This window comes from Cavia porcellus, unplaced genomic scaffold (genome assembly GCF_034190915.1).
Source record: "Cavia porcellus strain 051 isolate PalLab524CR breed Dunkin Hartley unplaced genomic scaffold, mCavPor4.1 scaffold_10, whole genome shotgun sequence".
Lineage (NCBI taxonomy): Eukaryota > Metazoa > Chordata > Mammalia > Rodentia > Caviidae > Cavia > Cavia porcellus.
Genome location: NW_026947493.1, coordinates 1,655,191 through 1,678,062, shown reverse-complemented (window position 1 = coordinate 1,678,062; position 22,872 = coordinate 1,655,191). Strand labels below are relative to the sequence as shown.

Genomic DNA, 22,872 nt, shown 5'->3' with positions numbered 1-22,872 from the left:
TAGATCATGAAATTGTTCCTCCAGTGAAAGAAGGGCAGGAGATGGGCCGGGTGGTCGCTGAAGACCGGGGGGTAGTTTAACAGCAACGGGAGCCACAACTGGGCGGGGGGGATGGTATTGGGCAGCCTCTTCCTCTAATTGTGACCAGTCAACTTCCTGGCAATTGGAAAGGTCAGGGTAGATAGGGTGGTATGGAGGAGGGAGCATGGCGGTGCCATTTTGAGTATTGGGGCAGTGCACGCCATTTTGAGTACCAGGGCGGTGCATGTCATTTTGAGTACCCTCATGGCCTCCAGAAAAAGGAAGTGGCAGCAAGTTGCCATCTTGAAAAAGCTCTGGGATATCAAGAACCACAGAGCGGGGAGGGCTGGGTGCTTTAGATAAGTCCAGTGCTTGCAGAGTACAATTGCGGGAGGCAGATAATGCAGCCTCACCCTGAGCAAGCATCTCTGCAATCTGGGGATCTGCGTGACGTATCAGCAGCTCAGAGATTAAAGTCCAATATGAAAAGGTGGTTACCGGGACCTTTTCTGGGCCAAAAACCCCATAATAGTCCTTGAGAGCATCTCCTACTCTTTTCCACCTATTTGAATCAATGGTGCCCTCTAGAGGGAACCATGGACACACTGAATGTATAAACTGAAAGTACTGTAGCATGTCTTTTCTCTTAACCTTAATCCATCTAATCTTGAGTGCCTCCCTGGGGCCATTCACGAACAATTCATGCTCACTAAGTGCTTGCCCCATGCCAATCCTGTTCACCTACCGTGACTCAGGCGAGACATAAGGTGGCCATCCGCACAGATCACAGGAACGAAGTCCCGAAACAGTCACGCCAGCTGGTGTTTTACTCCCGTGAACGGTCCCGCATCCATATCCCTCGTGCCAGGTCAAGCCTCCACATTGGGCGCCACTTGATCCGGCCCACAGATCGATTCATAGGCCTTGCCTGGCGAGGGGACAGGGATGGAGGGGTGGACAAGAGAAAAGAGAGATGAGGACAAGATGACCAATTCCAATCAAGTCCCGTTTATTCAGGAAGTGTACATGGCTTATATAGAGCCAAAGGGGATGTGGCTTTACAGGATGGGCCGGCTTGGATCTCCTCATATGCCGTGGGCCTATCAAGACTAGCAGGAAGTCATACGTAGGCACATAGGTAAGCGGAAGTGATGTCAACAAGAGGGGATTATGGGAGATATAGGCTGAAGCAGGAAGGTGCTGATGTCATGCGCATTGTAGGCAAGGGGAGGATCATGGGAAATGTAAGCTGACACACAAAATGCCCTCAGGTGGGAGGGGCAGGGCAGCAGCAGCCATTCTAAGCCACTCCCTACAGGTTCCTTGTAGGTGTGAACCCAGTGCCCAGGTGGTCCACAGAGTGACTGAATTTAGGAAGAAAACATGAGGTCCTAGCCACTCCACCCCCAGATTCTGATTATGGTACTTTTTCAGAGTGTCTTTGAGGACCATTTGGCAAATAAAAGGGTAAAAAAGTTAAACATTTATATGATCTCAGTCTCTCTACCCAGATACAATTATTAGAAACATTTTAATGGATTTATTTTCCATATTTGTATACACGATTCATTCTTCCTTCTTTCCTCTCCACAATCAAATAATCCTTGAGATAATGTCAAAATAGAAGATATAGGATCTGCATGAACAAAATTCCAAAATTCCAAAGAGCAGCCCCTGAGAATATTTAAGTGGAAAAATATATCACATTTCTGACAATGAAAAATGTTTATAAGAAGTTTGCCAGTTCTCACATTAATCTTTATACATAATGTAATGCCAATGAAAATTCTTAACAGTTTTGTTTGGCTTGTGTTAAATATTAATTATTTTCAACTTGCCAATATTTATCATCTTGAAGACTAATGGTCAGAAGCACTCCTTTTTTTTCTCCCTAAAGAAGATTAATGAAGGTGAACTTTTCAATACTGCTTCCTAAAACATATGATAAAATTACAGTAGTTAGAATAGCACTCGGTGGATAGAAAAATTAACAGGACGGATCACTGGCATAGAAAGCTAAATGGCATAAAAAGTAACTTAGAATATAATAAAGGTAACCCTATAAATCAGTGGGGAAAGGAGGACTTGTTAGAAGAGTGTTGCCAAGTCCCTTGGCAAATGATTTGGAAAAAAAGCGGTAAGTTAAATCCTAACCTTGCATCCTACACCAAAGAAAACTCCAGATGGGTTAAATTAAAGTACAGTGTTAAAGAGAAAAAAGAAAGAAGTTAGAAAACCATCAAAAGACAGCTATTTTTTCAAAGAAGGCTTTTAAAACACCATACGCTCATACAATTTTAACAATCCTCATGTGTGAATGTGGTTAAGAAAAGTCTGTGTTTGTTTTGGGCTCCATGCCTGGATCTGTTACCAATTTCTATGTGATTTCTGGGCAAATCGCTTATGCTCCTTGGGCCTTCATTTGTTTATTGGTAACTTTGAGCTATGAGTCAAATCGTCTCTAAAATCTTGTCTGCTTCTGACATCCATCATGGTGATTCTAATTGATCCCTTTTGGGGGTGGGGATATCCCCCCCATCCGGCATCACCAACACATGACGTAAAAAACAGAAAAGCAGATTTCCTGAGAACATGGCGGACAGACAACAGCAACTGCTGAACGCTCTCTAAAGGCTCGGCTCAGAGGCCAGGAATGATGCGGACTAAGGAGATACGAACCAGTAGAGATATGCTCTGCTGACTCAGGAACGAACTGGGCTGAGAGAATCCAACTTGGAATACAGCCCTGGCGCTAAAATAGGAACAGAAAAATCTCGGTGTGGAGACTCGACTCCGCGCCATTGGAAACCGCGGCTTGGATTTCCCGCCGCGCGGCGGCCGGCTACCTCTACAGCGGCTCAGCAAGGAGAGACGCGACCCCCGAGCTCTGGGAACGGGCGTCTGGGAACGGTCTCGGAAACGCGACGGGCAGGAAGGAAGGCTGACTGGTGGCGAGGTGAGCGAGGAACTGACTCCCTACCGCAGTCCGACTCCAGCGGAGGATTTTCTGGGCGCGGGCAGTCCTGTAAGAGCAGGGCGCGGTGGCAACTGCAGCCGCGCATTTCCCTCTCGGACGGGATTGGTGAAAGGTGCCTGGCCGGAGGGACGCTGCTCGCGGACTCCCTAGGCTGGCCTAGCCCAGATCCCAGAGCCTGACGGTGGCCCGGAGGAGCCACCGACTTCCGCGTAGGCTGCCTCCTCCGCAACTCCCTGGGGCGCAGCGGTGAGCGGGAACAACTAGCCAGCGCAATTCGATCAAGCTGTAGCTGACAGGCAGGGAAGCCGGGCCTCCTGTGTAAGATTACATTTTATAAGGAACAGAAAATATGGGGAAGGGAAGCAACAAAAAAGGCTCCTCGACCCCCAATCCTGAGAATCAGGCAATAGTGGACACTGTACCAATATACATTAAGCGCCATTTAGAGAGCCTCATAGACCAATTCAGGAATGAAGTTATCAATGACCTGAAGCTAGAAGTATGCAGAATAGTTAGAGAAATGCTAAGCACCACCCAGGAAAAAGCAGATGGTGGAGTGGAAGAACAGAAAAAGAGGGGAGAATTGCTTGATGGAGAAAACAGAGAAAGCATTGAGTATGTGAAGCAGGTGCAAAGGGACTATCAAGAAATCAAGAAATATACCCAAGACTGGCATAACAGCTTGAAAGAAACTAAGGACAGACTATCTGAATTGGAGGGCAGACTTGAAACATGGGAGAATGAAATGAAAAACTTCTTAAAAATAACAAAGAAACACACAGCAATAATACAAAGACAAGAAGATGATAAGAGGAGCCATAACTTAAGGATTAAGAACATAAAAGAAGAAGTAGGGACACAAACAAGTGAACTACAAAAGCTACTCACAGAAATAATCCAGGAGAATTTTCCTAATTTAGCAAAAGGTAAAGATACTCAAATGTATGAGGCATACAGGACCCCAGCTACCTACAACCCTAACAGAGAAACACCCAGGCATATAATAATAAAAATTCCAGAAATTCAATACAAGAACAGAATATTAAAAGCTGTAAGAGACAAGAAACAGATCACTTACAAGGGAAGACCCATCAAAATTACAGCAGATTTCTCTTCACAAACCATCAAATCACGAAGAGCATGGGGAGAAATAATTCAAGCTTTGAAAGATAATAATCTACAGCCAAGATTGAGATATCCTGCACAACTGTCCCTGGAAATTGATGGAAAAACGAGGTGCTTCCAAGATAAAGAGGAACTGGGGGAATTTGCAACCACCAATCCAACCCTACAGAAAGTATTGCAGGATATTCTAAAAAAAGAAAAATACAAAGAACCCAGAAATAGGGGCGGGGAGGCCACAACGAATAGAGCAGAGACCAAAACGAAGAAGACAAACTGACAGCTACTGACAGAAAAAGAGCTCAACAGAAATGAGACAGAGAAGATTGGATGATAGGAACAGCTTTTTTTTGGAGAAAATGACATCTTAATAGGTAATGCTGATTTAGTACCATCTTGTTTTGAGGTCTCATCTAGCTTTTGTTCTTCTGTCTCCAATGGTCTAAACAGGTTGTATCTTACTGGATTTTACTATGTACGATAATATAAGAAAAAACCTTTTAAAGACAAGGAGAATATACAGAGACCATTGTTCATTTTCTGTTGGTCGATTCTAAATGCTCTGTAATGCTGTTATTCTCTTAAATGGATATACATTGTTTTGATATACTTAATGCTACAGTGTATGAAGTTGTACTCAAGGACTTCAGGGAGGGAGTCAATATGGTAACTATCTTTGGGTCAGGATTAGCTGGTGGTGAAACACTGTTCTGCTTAAATGGTTATGTTTTGATCTGCCCTGTTTCGCTGTTATGCCCTCTTTTTTTCTCAATCTCCACTCCATTATTTACTTTTTTATTTTTACCCATTTAATTACAGGGAAAAATATAGCAGGATATAATATAGTAACCCACTTTGACTTTCTATTATCTCGATTTGAAGCCCTGTATTGCTCTCACCATCTTGTTTTTGACTGAGGTTCCTATATTCTGTTTTGCTGGATAGTATCAGGTTCGAAAGTTTAGGCATCAGCTGAGAAGATAATGAGATTCATTACAACGCCCATTCTCGTTAACTTTTATCTACTTTTGAAGACCTACAATGTCTCCAATGTTTTGGTTTTGTCGGTTTTATTCTTTACGGTTTTGTTCAATTGTATTACAACTAATGATATAGGCAATTCTATTAGAAATAGCGGGAGGCATTAGGGTAACCATTGTTGATCACCTTGTATTATGTATTTATATTATCTATTATGTCCACCCTTTTGACTTGACCGATTCTGTTCTGTTATGTCACATTTGGTTTTACTCTCTTCCAAAAAAGCAACAAGAACCGTGGGAGCAATGAAACCCAAAATGTGTAATAGTCACTGTACAAAAGAGAGGAAAAGAAAGTGCTCTAAACTATATAACTGCATGTATATTTAAAAGTATAAGATAGAAAATGATATCACAGAGTTTTATTGGATCATTGAACAGAACTGTTTGCAGTATCATTGGTGGAATGTCCACTCTACAAGCTTTAATTTTGTGACTTGAACAATTATTTCTAAGATGGCAATATGTAATCCATTAACTAGTGATTTCCTACTGCGCATTTTTTTATTCTGTAAATCTGTATAACTTGTACCCCTTCACTGTTTTTTTTTTCTTTCTTTTCTTTTCTCCTTAAATAAAAAAAAAAAAAAAAAAAAAAAAAAAAAACAGAAAAGCAGACCAGGTGAAGCATTTTCCACTCTGACTGTAGAAATAAGATTTATAGAAGGTGTTCAAGTTTTACTTCATGCATTTTCACAGAGTATTTGTTGAGCACCTGCTCAGCACTTCCTGTCCCTGCCTCTACTGTGTGTCATCACTTTTAACATCAAAGCAGGTCAGAGATATTACTTCCATCTGACAGGCCAGACATTAAGATGGACAACAGCCTCATATATCTAACAGCTCTCTAGATATATTTTCTTTTGACAATTGGATTCAGAACCTAGGAAAAGTATTCAAAGAGACATTGGGCATAAAGGACAAACTCTTATGTACACATGATACTGGAGGATCTAATTATGTCCCTTAAAAGTTCATTTCATTTCTAAACGGATTGAATTTGTAGGCATTTAGGGTTAATGCCTTCACTGACTTTGGCAGAAACACCTCGATTGCAAGTGCCGCTAGCCTCCTCTCAGGTTTTCCTAGGCATCTCCTCCACAGCCTTTCCTGATGCAGCATAGAAATTATGGCAAAGCCCAGTGGAGTCATTGCAGTGAAGGGATGCCAAATTAAATAAAAAGAGCCCCAGCAGCTCTGCAGCTGCGTGCCAACCCAACTGCTGGTATGAGGTAAATGAGGACCAAACTTGATTTCACTTATGACCCCAGCCAGTATTTACACAAAAATGCCTAGAGACCGACACACTGTTCTGTAATAAGGGAACAAACCGCGGCAGCAAAAATAATTATAATAGATGATAACCCCATTCACAAAATCTTTCTCACTGAAAGTCTACCATTTAAATTCCTTCCTTCTCGTGTGCATTTTTTAAGAAATATGAGATGTAGCAGAGACATAGGTGAGATGGACAGTACTTATTATTCTCTAGTGATTACTTTGCTAGATTAAAATTTCCCTTAGAATGCCACAAATAAATACTATTCAACATGGCAAGAAAAAAAAAATCATGGCAAGGAATCTTTAGATTTTTGGCAGCCTGAATCTGTCAGAAAAGTCTGCATCCACTGTGCTTCAAGCTCCTTTCAAGCTTTACATAAAATCTTTCAAGCTTCAAGCTTCCTTCAAGCTTTACATAAAATCAAATTATCACTGCTCTTTTAACCTATAGAAAGTCCTAGTACTAACAGATTTGTAGCTGTTTACTTGCTAGCTTGTACTAAACCTTGAATGAGTGGGATTTTCTTTTTCCAAAATGTATTCCAAGGAATCCTGGTTCCTTGGAATGGTTCCGTGGAATATATGTTCCATGAAAGGAACATTTTGTGGTCCCATCAAATTGGGAAACACAAGGATGGAGAGAGCCAGACTGACTTGCAAGGGTCAGGCCTGGAGCCCGCCGGGCTGACGTGCTGTGACTCCTTGGGAGGGGAGCGCAGTTCGCCAGGCTTCCTGCCTGCCTCGGACCCTTTCTGCAGAACAGCCACAGAACTCCCGCCGAGGAGCACGCTGTCGGAAACTTTGCTTAAGTGCCGTTATCTTAACTACTTTAACGGAAACACTTCTAGACTTTATTACATACTTTCCCTCTTTAGTCACATTTTTACTGGAAGTTAATATTTTCCTGGGAGTTGAGCGCGGCATTCTTAACCCCACTCTTGGCCTGGCACAGCAGACTACAGCGTGTGATTTCTGCTGGGGTCCCCTGTGGGGTCACCTCTGTCCACCAGAGCCCCTGTTCACAATCCCAGTTACGTCTGCTGCTAACTATCCTTTCACCGTCCTTGGGTGCCATCCAACTTTGAGAATCGTGACCCGGTGTTTGCATTTTCGTTCCCCACCTTCCACCCTGTACTGCCTCCCTCTTTCTGCCCTGAACTGTGTGGCACTGTGACGTTAGTTAGAACAGCCACCATCCCCCTGAATTTCCCGGCTCCATTGTCAGTTTTATTTTTACTATTTTGGTACCTAGAATTGAACTCAGGACCTCCCCCTTGCCAGGCAGGCGCTGTGCCACTGAGCTGTCTCCCCGGCCGCCCATTATAAATTTATGAGACCACCGCTTCTATACGTGGTTTGTCCCTGACAGGCACCATTATGTGCTGCGTGATAGAACTCAAAATCTGGGTATGGGAGCGCTTCTGTCATGGGGGTCTCTAATGCTGCCTTTCAAACTTATGTCTGGGTGTAATGAGGCTCCTGAAGGTTTTACATTTTCCTTCCTTCCCTCCTTCCTTCCTTTCTTCCTTCCTTCCTCCTTCCTTCCTTCCTTCCTTCCTTCCTTCCCTCCTTCCTTCCCTCTTTCCTTCCTTCCCTCTTTCCTTCCTTTCCTCTCTCCACCACTGTCTACTCCTCCGCCTCTTCCTCAGAGCCTTTCACCGTCCCTGTCCTGCTCTTCTGCGAGAGCGAGGCCGACCCTTATGTGCAGTGGTAACACTCTTTCCTCCTGTTGACTCAGCCAGTCTCACTTGGGGGTTCTGTCTGCTTACACTTAGAAACTTTTCACTCGGTGCCATTTCCATATTCATTCATTCCTAGCATACAAGAGTCACATGCCATTTAATAATAAGGGGTACATTCTGTCATTGGTGGTATGTGACAGACAGGCATCATTACGTGTGACTTCATCACGTGTGTCCCTGAAAGCCGAGTGGCCAGAGCACCTCTCACATGGCCTTTTCTGATCTTGCCTTCATGTTTCTATGTCACGAGCCTTCTGAAGGTTTCACACTTACCTATGTGTACATTCGTACCTTTTTACTTCTAGTGCCACGTGTTTATTGATCGTTGCATAGTTCCTCATTGTGAAATGGTTGTTATTAATAGATATAGGGTTATATGGATTTTATGTTTCATTTTCTGTCAGTACAGTAGGACGGCATGTTTCGAGGTATTTTCCCATTTCGTTATATTATCAAATTCATTGGCATAAAGCTGTAAAAAGTACTGCCTTGTTATTTTAAAAAAACTTTTAAAAATGTAGGGAACTATCTTTTATTTTTGATATTGGTGATTTTTGCTTTCTCTGTTTCTTGATTATTCTTTCTGGGCCTTAGCAATGTAATTAATCTTTTCTAGGAACCAACTTTTGACTTCGTTAATTTTCTCTGTTTTTTCTTATTCAGTGCTTTAAAGTTCCATTGCTTCTGATAAGAAGTCAGATACCATTTGGATCATTGATTATATATATCTACTATATATGATAGATATACATATATGTACATATATTTTTTATCATATATACTTCTTGCTGATTTTGGGATTTTTCTGTCTTTGGCTTCCAAGGGTTCAGTTATGGCATGTCATACGTGGTTTTCTTTGATTATGTTATATCCACATGTAGTCCCATTTTTCAGAAAGTTGGGGGATATTTGATCATTATTTTAAAAAATATTTTTCTCCACAATTCTCTCTCTTCTACCTATAGAACTTCAGTTATACACAAATCATACAATATGATATTGTTCCACATGTCACTGAGGAGTTATTCTTTAAATTTTTTCTTTGTGTTCTTCAGATTAGATAATATCTATGAACCTTTTTCATTTTCCTTTTTAATGCCAACTTCAATATTGTTAAGCCTATCCAAAGAATTTTTCTTTTCAAACATTTTACTTAGAATTCTACAATTTCCATTTGGTTCTTTTTAAATACTTTTCATCTCTGCCAAGCTTTTCCATCTGTTAATCCATTATGATCATTTTTTCCTTAAGAGTTTAAAAATATGTATAAAAGCACATTAAAATTCCTTGTTTGCTAATTCTAACCCTTAAATCATCTTGGGATCTGTTTCTATTGATTACTTTTTCTCTTAACTGTAGGATGACTTGTGCTATTTCTTCATCAACAAATTAACTTTATTGTTAAGGACGTTATAAATGAAGTGTTGCAGAGGCTTTGAATTCTATTGCTTTGTTCTCTGATATGTTGATTCTTATTCAAGTAGGCAGTTAATTTGGGTAGAGTCAAACTTTATTTTTACTGTGGTTGATAGCAGCTGAACTCTGCTCGGTTTTCAAAAATACCTTTAATTATTGCACTTTATTTTCTGGGATCCTTTGTATCTCTTCCATCTATATGGTGCTCAAAGGTCAACAAAAGGTATGTATAGCATTTATTTGCAAGTCTTGAAGGCCCTTCTCCACTTCCTTGCCCTCCTGCATTTCCCCCTCATTTTCAGCCTTTAGTAATGCCCTACCCTATACCCTTTGACTTCTCAAGTTAGTAAGGAAGTGACTTTCTTTTTCAATAAGAGCCACTCATCAACTTACAAGCTAAGTTCTTCCAGGCCAAAAAGTCATGTACACATCCATCTCAACTGTCGTATCTCCTGTCTTTCAATGTTAGCTCCTGTCTAACTTCTGTCTGCTTTCAATTTCTCTTGATACCTTCAAATAGTTGTTTTAAATTATTTTCTGGAATTTATAATCATTATCTCCAGGAGAATTAGCTTATTATAAGCTATTCCATTGTTTCCAGAAGGGTGAGCAAGCCATTATTAATCTTGCTATTGTTTTACCTTCAACAAAAAGGAAAAAAAAACCTGCTAATATGTCTGTGTTATTTGCTCCTTTTAAGTAAATCTCGGCTGGTTATTTTTAAAAATTATGTTGCTGTAGTCATTCTTTAAATGAGGTAATAAAGCAGAATTATGTAATGCTTTTGGGAGAGTATACAAATACATTAGATAGTACAATTTAGTAAATACAAAAAAGTTACAGAGACTGAGAAGGAGAAGAGATCAGAGTTGATTTCCTAAGTAGGTTACCTTTAAACTAATTGTTAAAGGGTGACATGAATGTAATAGAAGATCTGTATGAGGGAGAACATTCTAGAAGTAACATTATAAGCAATGCAAAAAGGTAGGAGATTAAGGTTTAATTCGCAGTGGCTACATTTAAAAGTATAATTTAGAACTGAAAAATTAATATGTAAAAGTTTATGGTATAGACATAACTGTTAACAACATGGCACAACTGATTTTGAAAGATAAAAGCATATATAAAAGAACACATACTGAGAGGAGCCATTTATGTGAAGTTCAAAAATAATAGATGCAATAAAGTCCTGAGTAGTGGTTACCTCTGGGCAATGGCAGAGCCTGGGAGACAGGGTTCTAGGATGCTCTTAAAGTTCTCCTTACTGTGGATGCTGGATAGGCACAGTATCCACCCGGTACAAATCCATCAGATGGCGAGCTTATGACTTGTGATTTTTAAAGAGTAAATAGTATACTTTCATAACATGTTTAAATGTTGAAAATATACAAACTGGGGGTGATGATGGGCACCTGTGTTCCAGCTACTTGGGAGGCTGAGGCAAGAGGATTGCTTGAGTCCAAGATTTTGAGGCCCAACTGGACAACATAGTCAGACTCCTGATCGCAAGCAAACAAAACAGAAACAGAATCAAATCCCCAAATGCACACACACACACACACGCAGAGTTTCTACTGCCTCTCTGTATGTCAGTGTTCTTCACAACAGCATTGTGGAAGAAAAGTGATGTTAAATTTTATGTGAAATTGGATTGTATACATTCAAAATATCATACAGTAAAAATAATAAATTTTTGCTTCATACACAATATTTGAAATAATTCAGATCCACCAAATTTAAAAAATGAAAGAAAATCTCACTTTTCTTCCCAAAGTTGGTGTAGTCTGAGCAAACTCAAGATATATTTATGCTACTGTTTCCACAAAGAAGCACCATTTAAGTAAAATTATCCTGTATCACTTAGGACATGAAGTCAACCTCCATGACAAACCCCAATAGATAACATGGGACAAAGGTTGGCACTGTTTCATGTCACAGTTTGCAGCTGTGATGGCATGCTCCTTGTCTGGTACACACAGATCTTCCCTCTTACCTCCCTGTCCTTGGGACAGTCGGCTTTCAGCTGTGGTGATCCTACATGGTTGCCGAACTCCCATCATCATGCCTGCATTCCAATCAGCTCTCGTTCTTATCCTGCTGACCAGAACCTTGGCACGAAGCCACATGAGCTGCCAAGAGAGGCTGGGAAATGTAGTTCTTTCCTGGCCCTGCCATGGATTTTTGGTTCTGTCTCCAAAATGGCAACTGTTTACAAGAGTGTCCTAATTATTTTCCCTTCCTGATTGTCAGTTTCCCCATCCCTGATAACATGGTGAAGAGCACTGGGGTGGGGTAAGTGAATCTGGTTGTGCAGGGTTTTAAAAATCCACCAAGGAGGAGATTCTGGAGCCAAGTACAAAATGGCAGGAGAATGCCAATATTAACCTTTTCCTATCCCCAGAAGTACTAGCAAATTATCAATTTATTAGAATTCTCAAAAATACTACAAAATCTGGAGAGAAGGCCATTAAGCAGACATCCTTAAAAAAATTTTTTTTCCTGACTGAAGAGGCTTGGAAGAAACAGGTGCACTTGTGAATAAACAGCGTGCCTGTCTGACTTTTCCCAAGAGATGTGAAGTCTTTCAGTCTCCACCAGAATGTTCCAGAGGCCTTCAGTTGAGAAAAGGATGAGGGACAACCTTATCCTCGGCTATGGGGAGCAGACCCTGATCTACTGTTTACCAAGACAATAGTGCACGCCTGCAACCCAGCACTCAGGGAAGCTGAAGCAGAAGGATCGCACGTGGCAGCTTAGTGACTTAGCAAGACCTTGTCCCTAAAAAGGAGAGCACTGGGATGTAGCTCAGTGTGAAGGCCCTGAGTTCAATTTCCAGGACCCAGCAACAACAGCAACAGTTAAGGAGACAGAGAAGAGCCTTTGTGTTTTTGCTTGTTTTTCCTTTTCTTTTCAGTGCTAATCTTTCTTTTTTATGTTTTATTTTGAGATGGGATCTTTCTAAATTGTTAAGTTGCCCAAGCTGGACTTGAACTTGGTGATTCTCCTGCCTCAGCCTCCCAGAGGGCTAAAACAATGATCAATGTGCCACCATATCTGACAAGCCTAGGTATTTTAACAAAGGTTATGCACTTCATCAACTGAGGCCCCCTCCCCCTGCGCCCCCCTCCCCAAGCTCTCAAATTCTCACACATTGCTGGGCCAGAAAACATACCAGTGCCAGCTAATGGGGGAGGGGAATGGCACGACAATGAGTAGAATGTCAAAGTGAGCTGCCCAGGGATGCAGAGGAGGAGAGAACTGATCCGGTCACTGTACCGTCAAGGTCGCAGCATCACACTCACAGCTTACAAAAGCAAGGGAGGGGGGAGGGGCAGAGGGAAAACCACGGGCTGTAAAGACAGAATCTAAAAAAATCATAGCTCAAGAACAGAAGGCATTTTTTATAATTTCTTCACATAATTGCACAGCTTGAGAAGAACGTAAATTAAGTAAAACTAGAGCTCAGACATGAGATGATAGAATAGCAGAATAAGATAAAAAGGGAATTTGCAAATGTAGGAAAACAAACTGTGTACTGAGGTATTTTATGGAAGTAATAAACGATAAATTGAAAGAACAGACACTGCTGAATATTGAAGTGTTGACGTGGATAGACTGTGCGCACAGTAAACACTGAGCGAAAGCACAAAAGAAATCAAGTAGATGCTAATAGATACACATTAGTTCAGTATAGACTACACTGTTGTGGGAAATCCAAGAGGGACGAGGACTTCAGCAGGTTTACTTCTCACTCAAAAAACAGTGCACAAATGAGAACTCTAAGTCCAGGAGGACAGCTCTGCTCCATGTAGCCATCCATGGTGTGGCTCCTTATATTCTGCTCCATTGGCTCCTTGTTTCATTAGCTGTAGGACAAGCTCGTTAGAATGGTGGAAGCTGGCTCATCTCCACACCCACATTTTAGCTTATAGGACAATAAAGATGGTCCAGAGCAAACCTCAGAGTAGACTGGGAGGTCCCCTGGCATCTCATTGGCTTGAATTTGACCAGGTGTCCACATTTAATCACAATGGCTCCTGGGAAATGTAGTCTGTAACTGGACAGCCAGTGTTGTCTTAGACACTTCCTTCAGTGCTGACACTCACAATACCTGACATCCATGACTTAAGGAAGGAGATATTTTGCTTTCTATTTTATTTTAAAGAGAATAAAACCAAACAAAATAAAACAGAATAAAGCCAATCAAAACAAAACAGTGAAAGTGATACAGACTTCAAAACAGGATAAGAAATCAATAATGGCTACACTAATGCCTCTTGTTATCTTCAAAATTGCTGCCCATACCACCAGACATAATAAACAAAAGAAAACATTGAATAAAACAAAACAATAAAATGGAACAAAACATTGGGAACAATATTGGCTTTTCAAAAACAAAGACAGAAGGAAATTCCCCATAGTTGCCATATTGCATATTGTTACCCTCTCTATAGATGCTCAGACTACTGGCTCTGGGCCTGCAAAGTCAGTCAAACAATATAAGCATGAATTTGTTCTTAAACCTCCCTGCTAACAACTCAGCCTGCATTCCTCCCAATCAGTTAGTTGCTGGCAGTGTTCTTGTCTCCCACCCTGCATGCTGGCTGGCTCACGAGAAGGGTGAATTGGCTTCTTGTTTCTCCTCCTAGGACCCGAATGGCTTCTACTGGCTCACAGATAAAAACACCAATTTAAAAAATGTTAATTCTTTTAACCTAGTAACTTGGCATTTTCCCCTTGTTCGTCAGTGAATATATACATGCACAGCCACACTCATATCCTCTTTCACATTATTATTATGGAAGGAGGTATTTATTTTGGCTCATGTTTCAGTCTACAGTGGTGGCCTCCAGTGCAGTACAGCATGGCAGGAGGAAGAAGGCTGTTTATAGCATGGCAGACAGAAAGCAGAAAGTTAAAGGAGGAGCCGGGAAGGGAGATACGCCCTTCCAGCTCACACCCATGCCACCTGCCTCTTCTGCACAGCCTCTATCTCTTCATAGAAGGTTGGCTAGCAGCTCTATAATTCATCCACCTTCCGAAAAAAAAAAAAAATGAAGCCTTTGGGACCTTTTTAGCTCTCAAACACAGAATTCTGACCCTGGTCATCAAAAGACTTATGTGCATCTTTTTATGCTAAATGCATTTAGTCCATCTCTAAGAGTTGCCAAAGTCTTAACAGTTCTAGCATTGATGAAAAGTCCAAGTTCCAAAGTCTCCTCTGAGATTTAAGGGAAACTTAATTGTGAGCCCCTGCAAAAATCAAAAAGAAAGGTAAAGTACTGCCAAGAGAGGGTAAACATTCCAAAAGAGAGAAGCAGGGCAATAGGAAGGAGTGGGACCAAAGCAAGAGCAAAATGCAGCTGTAGCTCTGTGTTCAGCATCAGGGCAAACTGAGGAGAGATGTGAACGCCAAATGGCTTAGGCAACCTGCCCTTAAAGCGCTGGCAGTGGTTGTAGCCCCTATTACTTCTCTTTTGAGCTGGATTTACTTAATTCCTCCAGCTTTCCTCAGATGTTCTGTGTTCATGGTTTCTCCAACTTTCTGGGGTCTCCCCTGCAGTTTGGGCTTCACTCTCACAGCTTCATGCACTACCCTCTCAGGGGCACACTGCCCAGCCTTCCAGACCTTCTAAAATCTTGTTGGGAGCCCCCATGACACCACAACTCCTGTATTCTATATGCCCATAGAGTCATCACCATGTGGTTGATGTCAAGGTCTGTTGTTGGCTCCAGCAGCAATCAGGCCCTTTGGTAAGATGGCTGTAAGGGTCTCCAAGTGCCTGATGGCTGAGCACCATGAACAGAACCCCAGGAAGCCATTTTTTTCCAGATGGTCTTCCCCAAGTAGGGTGCCCTGGGGCTCTCTTCTCCAACCAAAGTCTTTCACTTTTCCACCCATGAGTCTGTGAACAGTTACGTCCTTCAGGTTCCTCCCATGCTCTCAAGGCATCCTTTGCATTGCCCTAAGGTAACCTACTTGGCTTCTTTTTAATAATAATCTTTTCAGCAACCAAAGCCTCCACTGCTCCAACTTTATGGGCTCCAATTTTACCAAAATTTCTTTTCTGGTGAAATTCAAAGCTTTTAAAATCACTCAGGTGTGCTATTTTCTCTTGATTCTGACTGTAGAGCTCGCTAAAAGCCCCTCAACAATACTCATGTCATTACCTGAATACTGGGGTGTTCTGAAATTCTCTCTGCCAGATTAGTCTGTTGCCCTTAATCTCAGTCTGTCATGAAAATTCAGGACACTAGCAAAATGCAGACTTTTTAAACACACGGCCCTGAAGTGCAACTGTCAATAGAGTCCTTGTTCCCAACTAAAACTTGAGCCTGGTCTTTCCCATCTGCATTTCTATCAGCATCTGATCTTCTGAGCTCTGATTAGAATCTCCCACCAAGTTTGGCTTATAGCATTCTAGTGTTTTCCATCCAGCTTCTCCAAACCTTTCCAAACTTCTCCTGTGAGCCCGTTCCAAAGACTTCTGAACCACACTGTCAAGCAGTCAGAATAATGACTTTACTTTGATATCAAAATCCATCTTGATCACTTTATTCATTGCTGAGATGTAATATCTGACATCCACAGTTTAATGAAGAGATGTTTATGGTGGCTTATATTTTGGCCCATAGTTGGCTGGCTCCAAGGCAGGATGGCATGGCAGAAGGCCATGGTGGAGGAGAGTTGCTCATGGCATTGCAAACAGGAAGCAGAGCATCAAGTGGGGAGCTGGGAAGGAAGATGTACCCTTCCAGATCACACTCTCAGTGACCTGCCTCCAATCAGACCCCACCTCCTCACAGCAAGTTTTACCCCCATAATCCAATCACCTTCCAAACACATGAGGCTTTCGTGGCCATTTTAAATCTAAACTGTAATATATGTGTTCATCTAAAACTGAGATGCCCTATTCTAAAGAAAACTCTGCTCTAGAGAATGGATAACTAGGTACCACAATATGAAAGACAAAGATGAGCCAACATTTAAGAGCTTTTGGTCTTCCTAAAATGAGAACTCAGCAAATGAAAGAAAAGATATATTTGTTAATATAATGTAAGAAAATGTTTCCAAAGTGAAGAAAGAACTGAGCTACCAGATGGAAAGAAAACACTGAATTTCAGAAAACTTTGATTTTAGAATACAGTGATCCGTTAGTTATTGAACTCAATTTGTTTCAAATTCATGTTGGAACACTAAATAATTTGAGAAATGACCATATTTTCTCATAAGAAATAATGGAAAACCAAATAATTTGTTCTGAGGCCCAAGAATTACACTTATAGATTCATTTTTCCAGGACTTCTAACATATGTTACAATGACTTTTTTTCTTTAATTCTATCATGGTTCTCACTGTTTGCCTCTTATCTTTACTGCTGGTATCACTAACTTTCTTTGGAACCGCGGTTATAACATTTTACACAAAGTGCAAAAAAAAAGCACAGTGATGTGTTAGTGTTTAGGTGAGAGCTGTGCTTAGACCAAAGCAGTGCTTCTTCACGTCCGTGGCAAGCTGTAGCACATGACTCACTCTTGGCCAGGGCAGGTTTTTTCATGTCACATTTTCAGCTTGATTATGAAGCAAAGTTATAAACAATAAGCAAAAAATATTTTGAACTTTGCTTTTCAAGTAGTGCAAAGTTTAAGTTTGGAGCCAACAGTGTGACAACTGAGGCATCACTGTATTTAACATAAATTGTTTCAAAGTTAAATGCCTGAATTAAAAGACAAAGCCTGTTTTAGACATCTAGACAAAAAGAAATTAAATCACCTACAAGGGGTAAATCAAGACATCAGATTTCATAATAGTCATCATAAAAGACAATGGGTACAAAGACAATGGTCTACATAAAAGACAATGGTCTACAAAGTTTTGGGAACAAAAAAAAAAATGACCCATGAACATTTGTTGGGAAAAAACTAACCTGTTTAATAACTAAAGCCAGCCTATTTAGAGATCAATCAAAAGAACTCTAACCTAGAGAAGGTACAACCAAAGAACTCTTGCTAGCTCCTGGATCCATTTACATATCGAAATAGGTAATTATCACAATTATGGTATCAAAAAAGAATGTGAATGCTATAAATCCAGACAATGTAAAAATACTAATCTAGAAATGGGAGGTGAAGGAGTAGAGATGGGAGTTCCAAGAAATCTCTGCTGTTCTCATCTTTTAAAGTCAGAATGTCCATCCATAACAAAAGCCCGTGATAAAAAAATCTCGATTTTTTTTCATAATCACCTTTACTTAACTGTACAATAGGGGTCCACAAACTACTGCTTGAGGGCTGACTTGTTTTTGTAAATATAGTTTCACTGCAACATAATGCCTTTAGTGCATGGAGCCTACTATAACAAAATACCATGAGCTGGGTGGCTCAGAACAAGAGAAATTTATTTCCTATAGTTCTACAGACCTGGAAATTCAAAGTCAAAGCTCTTAGGTTCCATGTCTAGGGAGGCTCTGCTTTCTGGTTTACAGACGGCACCTTCTCATTGTCCTCTCATGTGGTTGAAAGGATAAGGTAGCTCCCTGGGCCTTGTTTACAACAGCACTAAGCCCTGATGACCTAATCCCCTCTCAGATGCCCCACCTCCCAATATCTTCTCATTGGAGAGTGAGTTTCGACATTTGAATTTGGTGAACACAGACATTCAGACTCTAGCACATGCTTTGTTTAACTATTTTCCATGTCACTTTCCAGCCATGACAACAGGACTGCAGAGCCCACATACCTGAAATGTCTACTATCTGGTCCTTTTAGGAAAAATTTACCAGCCTGTGCAGACAAATAATTTTTAGTTCAGAGGAACTTTATAGTAAAGAAATATTTATTCAAGGTTTAATAATTTGTTCAGCTTAATTTAGCCCTTTTTTGTTCCTCCTAAATTCATGTCAAATTAAATTTAATAATGTAAACCCTATTTTTACACACTGATGTATCAATCATTCAAAAGATATCAAGGAAGATGGATCTCCTAATTCTATTTGCATGGTTTCTTAGTCAACTTTATGGTCCTGTATTGTTTGGAATCTTTATAATGAGCATATATCAACTGTACCAGAATAACAGAATGGTTTTCCTATTTAAAAATATTGGAAGCAAATATACCAAGATATTAACAGTGATTCATTCTGATGGATGGAACTATGATTGCTGTTTTCTTCTTTAAGTTTTTCTATGTTTTCAATTTTTTTTAAAAAAATAAGCTATATAACATTTAGGCATAAAGTGATAAAATTCTGAATTAGTTTTGCAAATAGTAATGAAGAAACAAAGATCATGATTCTGTGTATAATTCTTTTACTATCCGATAGTTCATATTATTATTGTGTGATATTTCCTATCATATGCAGACTATATCGTGCTCACATAGAATATAACATACAGCATGAATAACAGAGAAGCCAGAAGATGTGTGTGAAATGGTTACATGGTGGGTCAGCATGTTTGTTCAGCCGGTTGCTTTACCTTGCTTTTCTCCCAACCTACCTTTTCATTCTCTTCCTCCTGATATTTACACATTCGTCCAGCCCTGTGAAATCCTGTTTTACTTTGTCGCCATCATTCTTTCTACCAATAACTGCAGCCTCTTCTCTACCTCATGTTAACTCAATGCTTCCTTTTAGATACCGTTTAAATGTCATTTACTGCAGTGCATCTCAAACTCCACTGCACATCAGAATTACTTGGGGGCTTTAAAAAATACTGGGGCCCAGGCCTCTGCTCAGCTATTCTGATTTAATTGTGCAGGGTGAGGGCCCAGGCAGCAGTATTTTTTAAAAACTCCCTTAGTGACCCTAATATACAGTCGGGGTTGAGAGTTGCTGCAAAGCCTTCTGCAGTACCAGCAGGCAGAGTTAATTACTCCCTCCTGCACAACCATAGCCCTTAGCTTTTGCACTGCTCATGAAATTTAATGCTCACTGTTATTAAAGTTAGTGTTATATAGTAAGTGCTCAGTAAATACTGAAGTTCGTTGCAATTCCTCCTCCCTCCAAGCAGGTGTGTGTAGACATGGTTACCAGGACAGTGGTGGGTAGTGCTTCATAGCTAGTGACACTGTCCGAGGAAAGTGGCACCAGCCGCACACCATCACCCTCCCCTGTGTGCCCTACACACTCCTCACTGCTGTTTGACCGTAGCTCTTGAGTCTGGCTTCCACTGTTTTGACTGAAGCCATTTAAAGAATTAAAACATCGTCATAAATGCCTGATTGCCTGAGACAATCTGAACGTCACCTGCTTTCCATCCTCTCCTTTATGTCGTTCTTTACAGTATGCTTTACGCTGGATCCTGCTGCTTTAGCTTTCGTGAGCCGATTGCCAGGTGTTCTTTATCAAAGGCTTTCCGAAAACCCAGATAAAGAATGTCCCTTGCCCCCCAAACTGCCAAGCCTATATTTTACATCCCCGTGGTGTGTGACAATTTTATTTAAATGGAAACTTTCTCTCTCCCTTCAGTTTGCCTTTGCCTCACTGACCCTGTACTCAGTCGGACAGTCGAGGCCCTGCCCTTTTGCTACTGGCTTTCCATCCCTGGAGTGCAGTGCGGGGGACTGCCTTAGGCTCCCTGATGAGGATGAATCTTGGGAGCTACTCCTATCTAGAAGGGAGGTAGGGAGAGGAGCACTGAGGATGGCACAAAGCCACCCAGGTGAAGCAGCAAGCCGGATCCCATGGTGACTCCAGCGCACGAGCTCCCTCTCGTCAAGCAAGGCCTCCCCTTCCAACTCACCCGGAAGGAAACGGACTGCACTTTCTGCCTGCACTTCCCTTCTAAAACACTATTTCTGGTACAGTGGTGGTGTAGCTCAGTAGGAAGAGTACTTCCCTAGCATTCAGGAGACTCCAAGTTCAACCCTCAATATATACATTGGCCGAAGTATTGTTTCCCTGAAGTACCATATCCTGGCGGGGGGGGGGGGGGGGCGCTAAGATTTTATTCACACAGATATTTCTCAGCCAACAAACGATTAGTAAGGTGATTGTTCTCCCCCTCAGACTTAAGGAAATTTCCGTTTTCCTCTTCTTTAAGGTCGCTGGCCCTTAATAAGATGTGATATAACTGATAGCAAATTTCGCCAGTGTAAAATCCAGTTAATTTTAAAGCTGGAAAATCTGTGCACATCTAGTACACTGTGTGATCTGCAGCACATTCACTGACCGTTCTGTCCTGAGTTCTTTACGAAATAGTAAACCATTACTTAGTTCCCTTGGAAGTTATGCAGATTAATTAATGTTTGGAAAATGACTTGAAAATTTAAATCAGTCTATAAATACCAAACAGTTGCATTTCCCCTGCTGAGAGACTCAGGTAATTTATAATCTCTTATAATAAAGGTAAAAATAGTGTACTTGGGCTACATAATTATATGTGATTTATGTGAAATGCATATAATCTTTAAAATTTAGAAGTCATTTAATAGAAACAATTCATATTTCATAACTGTAATAAAAGCCTTTTATGATTTTAGGAAAAGTAATTATCCACTGTAACTGATTTAGACACCGTGTCTTTATTTCTGAGATCTGCATAAGCACCTACTCAGTATTTGTCCCTAACCTGTTAATACTGACTGACATGTTCAGATCCTCTCATTTTACTTTTTTAACCTCAAAACTTTAATATTTACTTCCTGGGAAATCTGCCTGTACCAAACTTTGCTGTATTCAAAATCTCCTATGTCAAGATTTAGCACTTTTATATTAAAGTCATTAAAATTGAACAAAATCTTAATAGTTCCTTTATTAACTATGATACTGACTTTGCATAGTGGAAATCACCACGTTAATTGATTTAATTAACTATTTTAAATTACACAGAATCTTGACAGAAGACAATAGCACAGGGTACTACTCCTGAGCAATAAAACTGCAGCCAATATTGCTACTTTATTAAAACTTAATGAAACGATTCATACTCTTATTTATTGTTTGTAAGAAGAAGACTGTGTTCATTGTAAAGGCAAAAATGTCTGCTGAAAACAAGTTTCCTTACTGTCTAGGTGAGTGTTCAGAAGTTAATAAAAGGCTCCACCGTATCCAACCTCACAGTGCTGCCGTCTTCTTTCCGCTCTGATCCCTGCTTTGTCCCAGTCCCGGTCCTACAGAAGGATGCCAGTAAAGGTGAGTGACTCAGAGGCCACCGTAGGCGCTGAGGGAGAGAAGGAGAAAGCGGGCAAGGGGCCTGCATGCGAGCTCCGCTCGGTGGCGGCCTCAGACACCTCAGATCCCCATTGCGAGTTTCCTCCTCTATAAGTCAGAAGCTTGGATTAGAGGGTCACTAACTTCCCCCACACCTCTAAAATCCACCACTTTATGAATTGCATATTAATTTAGATGTTAGTGTTATCATGTAGAAAAATTATTATGTTTATGTGGTATTAGAAATTATCACGTTTCTGATACTATTCTGAGTAGCAGTTTAGAAATCTTCTCCAGTGTACTGCTTACACAGAAATATGAAGCCAGAATTAATGTAACTAGCCCTTAAATTCTGTTTGCTAGCCTTGTGATGCCAGTAGACTTCTAGTTTTTAAACAAAAAAGACTGTATTATCTTTAAAACTCATATCCCATGTGCTTAGAACCATACCCAGCATTCTGTGGACATTAGATGTTTGTTGAATGAATGAATAAGCAAACAAAAGAATAAGCAAATGAATGACGAGAAACTGAACATCACAGTGTAACTCTCTTTAACTTTTCCCTACTATTTAAGTGGCCAAACGTTAAACAATGCCCAAGTGCATCCTCTTTCCTAGCGTAAATATAACTGAGTAAGATGGTCTTCAGTATTCCTGTTTCCCTTTCTACCTGTTGTCTGAAGTATTTAGAGGACCCAGAGTTGGTTCCCAAGGGCCTCTGGGATTAAGTCAAAGTTCTCCTTCTTCTAGCTATTGTGTCTGCTGTAAGCTGACCTCCATCTGCTGGTGGCAGAAGTCTCAGAAGTCTCTGAGTATAAAACTTCCCACAACCCTACTTCTTTCCTAGTTATAAGCCATTCCTCGGAAATCTTTGTGATGCATACTTTTTAGTTAGCATATGTAATATTTACTCCCTGGGAATAGTGAGCAACACCAGCAGACTTTCTATTTCTTGCTCGAGTATCATCTTTTACTCTTCCCCAATCAAGTCAGGATCAGTGAAATAGTGAATGAATCAATCAGTCCTTGCATTTGCAAATAAAAACCACTGTGAAACAAAAGTTAATCTAGAATCACGGAAACTTGGTCAAGAAAAAGGAACATTGTTACCCTTAAATTA

The 22,872-nt window shown here is 40.7% G+C and overlaps 1 protein-coding gene across 4 annotated transcripts in view; it reads left to right on the top strand.

The window, feature by feature from the left end:
- Window positions 1-22,872, top strand: part of Iqch (IQ motif containing H) — a 216,733-nt gene that overhangs the window by 59,329 nt on the left and 134,532 nt on the right. For all 4 annotated transcript variants that reach the window (XM_063257797.1, XM_023561668.2, XM_063257798.1 and 1 more), the window contains one exon: window positions 21,613-21,733. In XM_063257797.1, coding sequence (XP_063113867.1) covers window positions 21,613-21,733 — 121 coding nt within the window. The remainder of the gene's footprint in view (window positions 1-21,612; window positions 21,734-22,872) is intronic.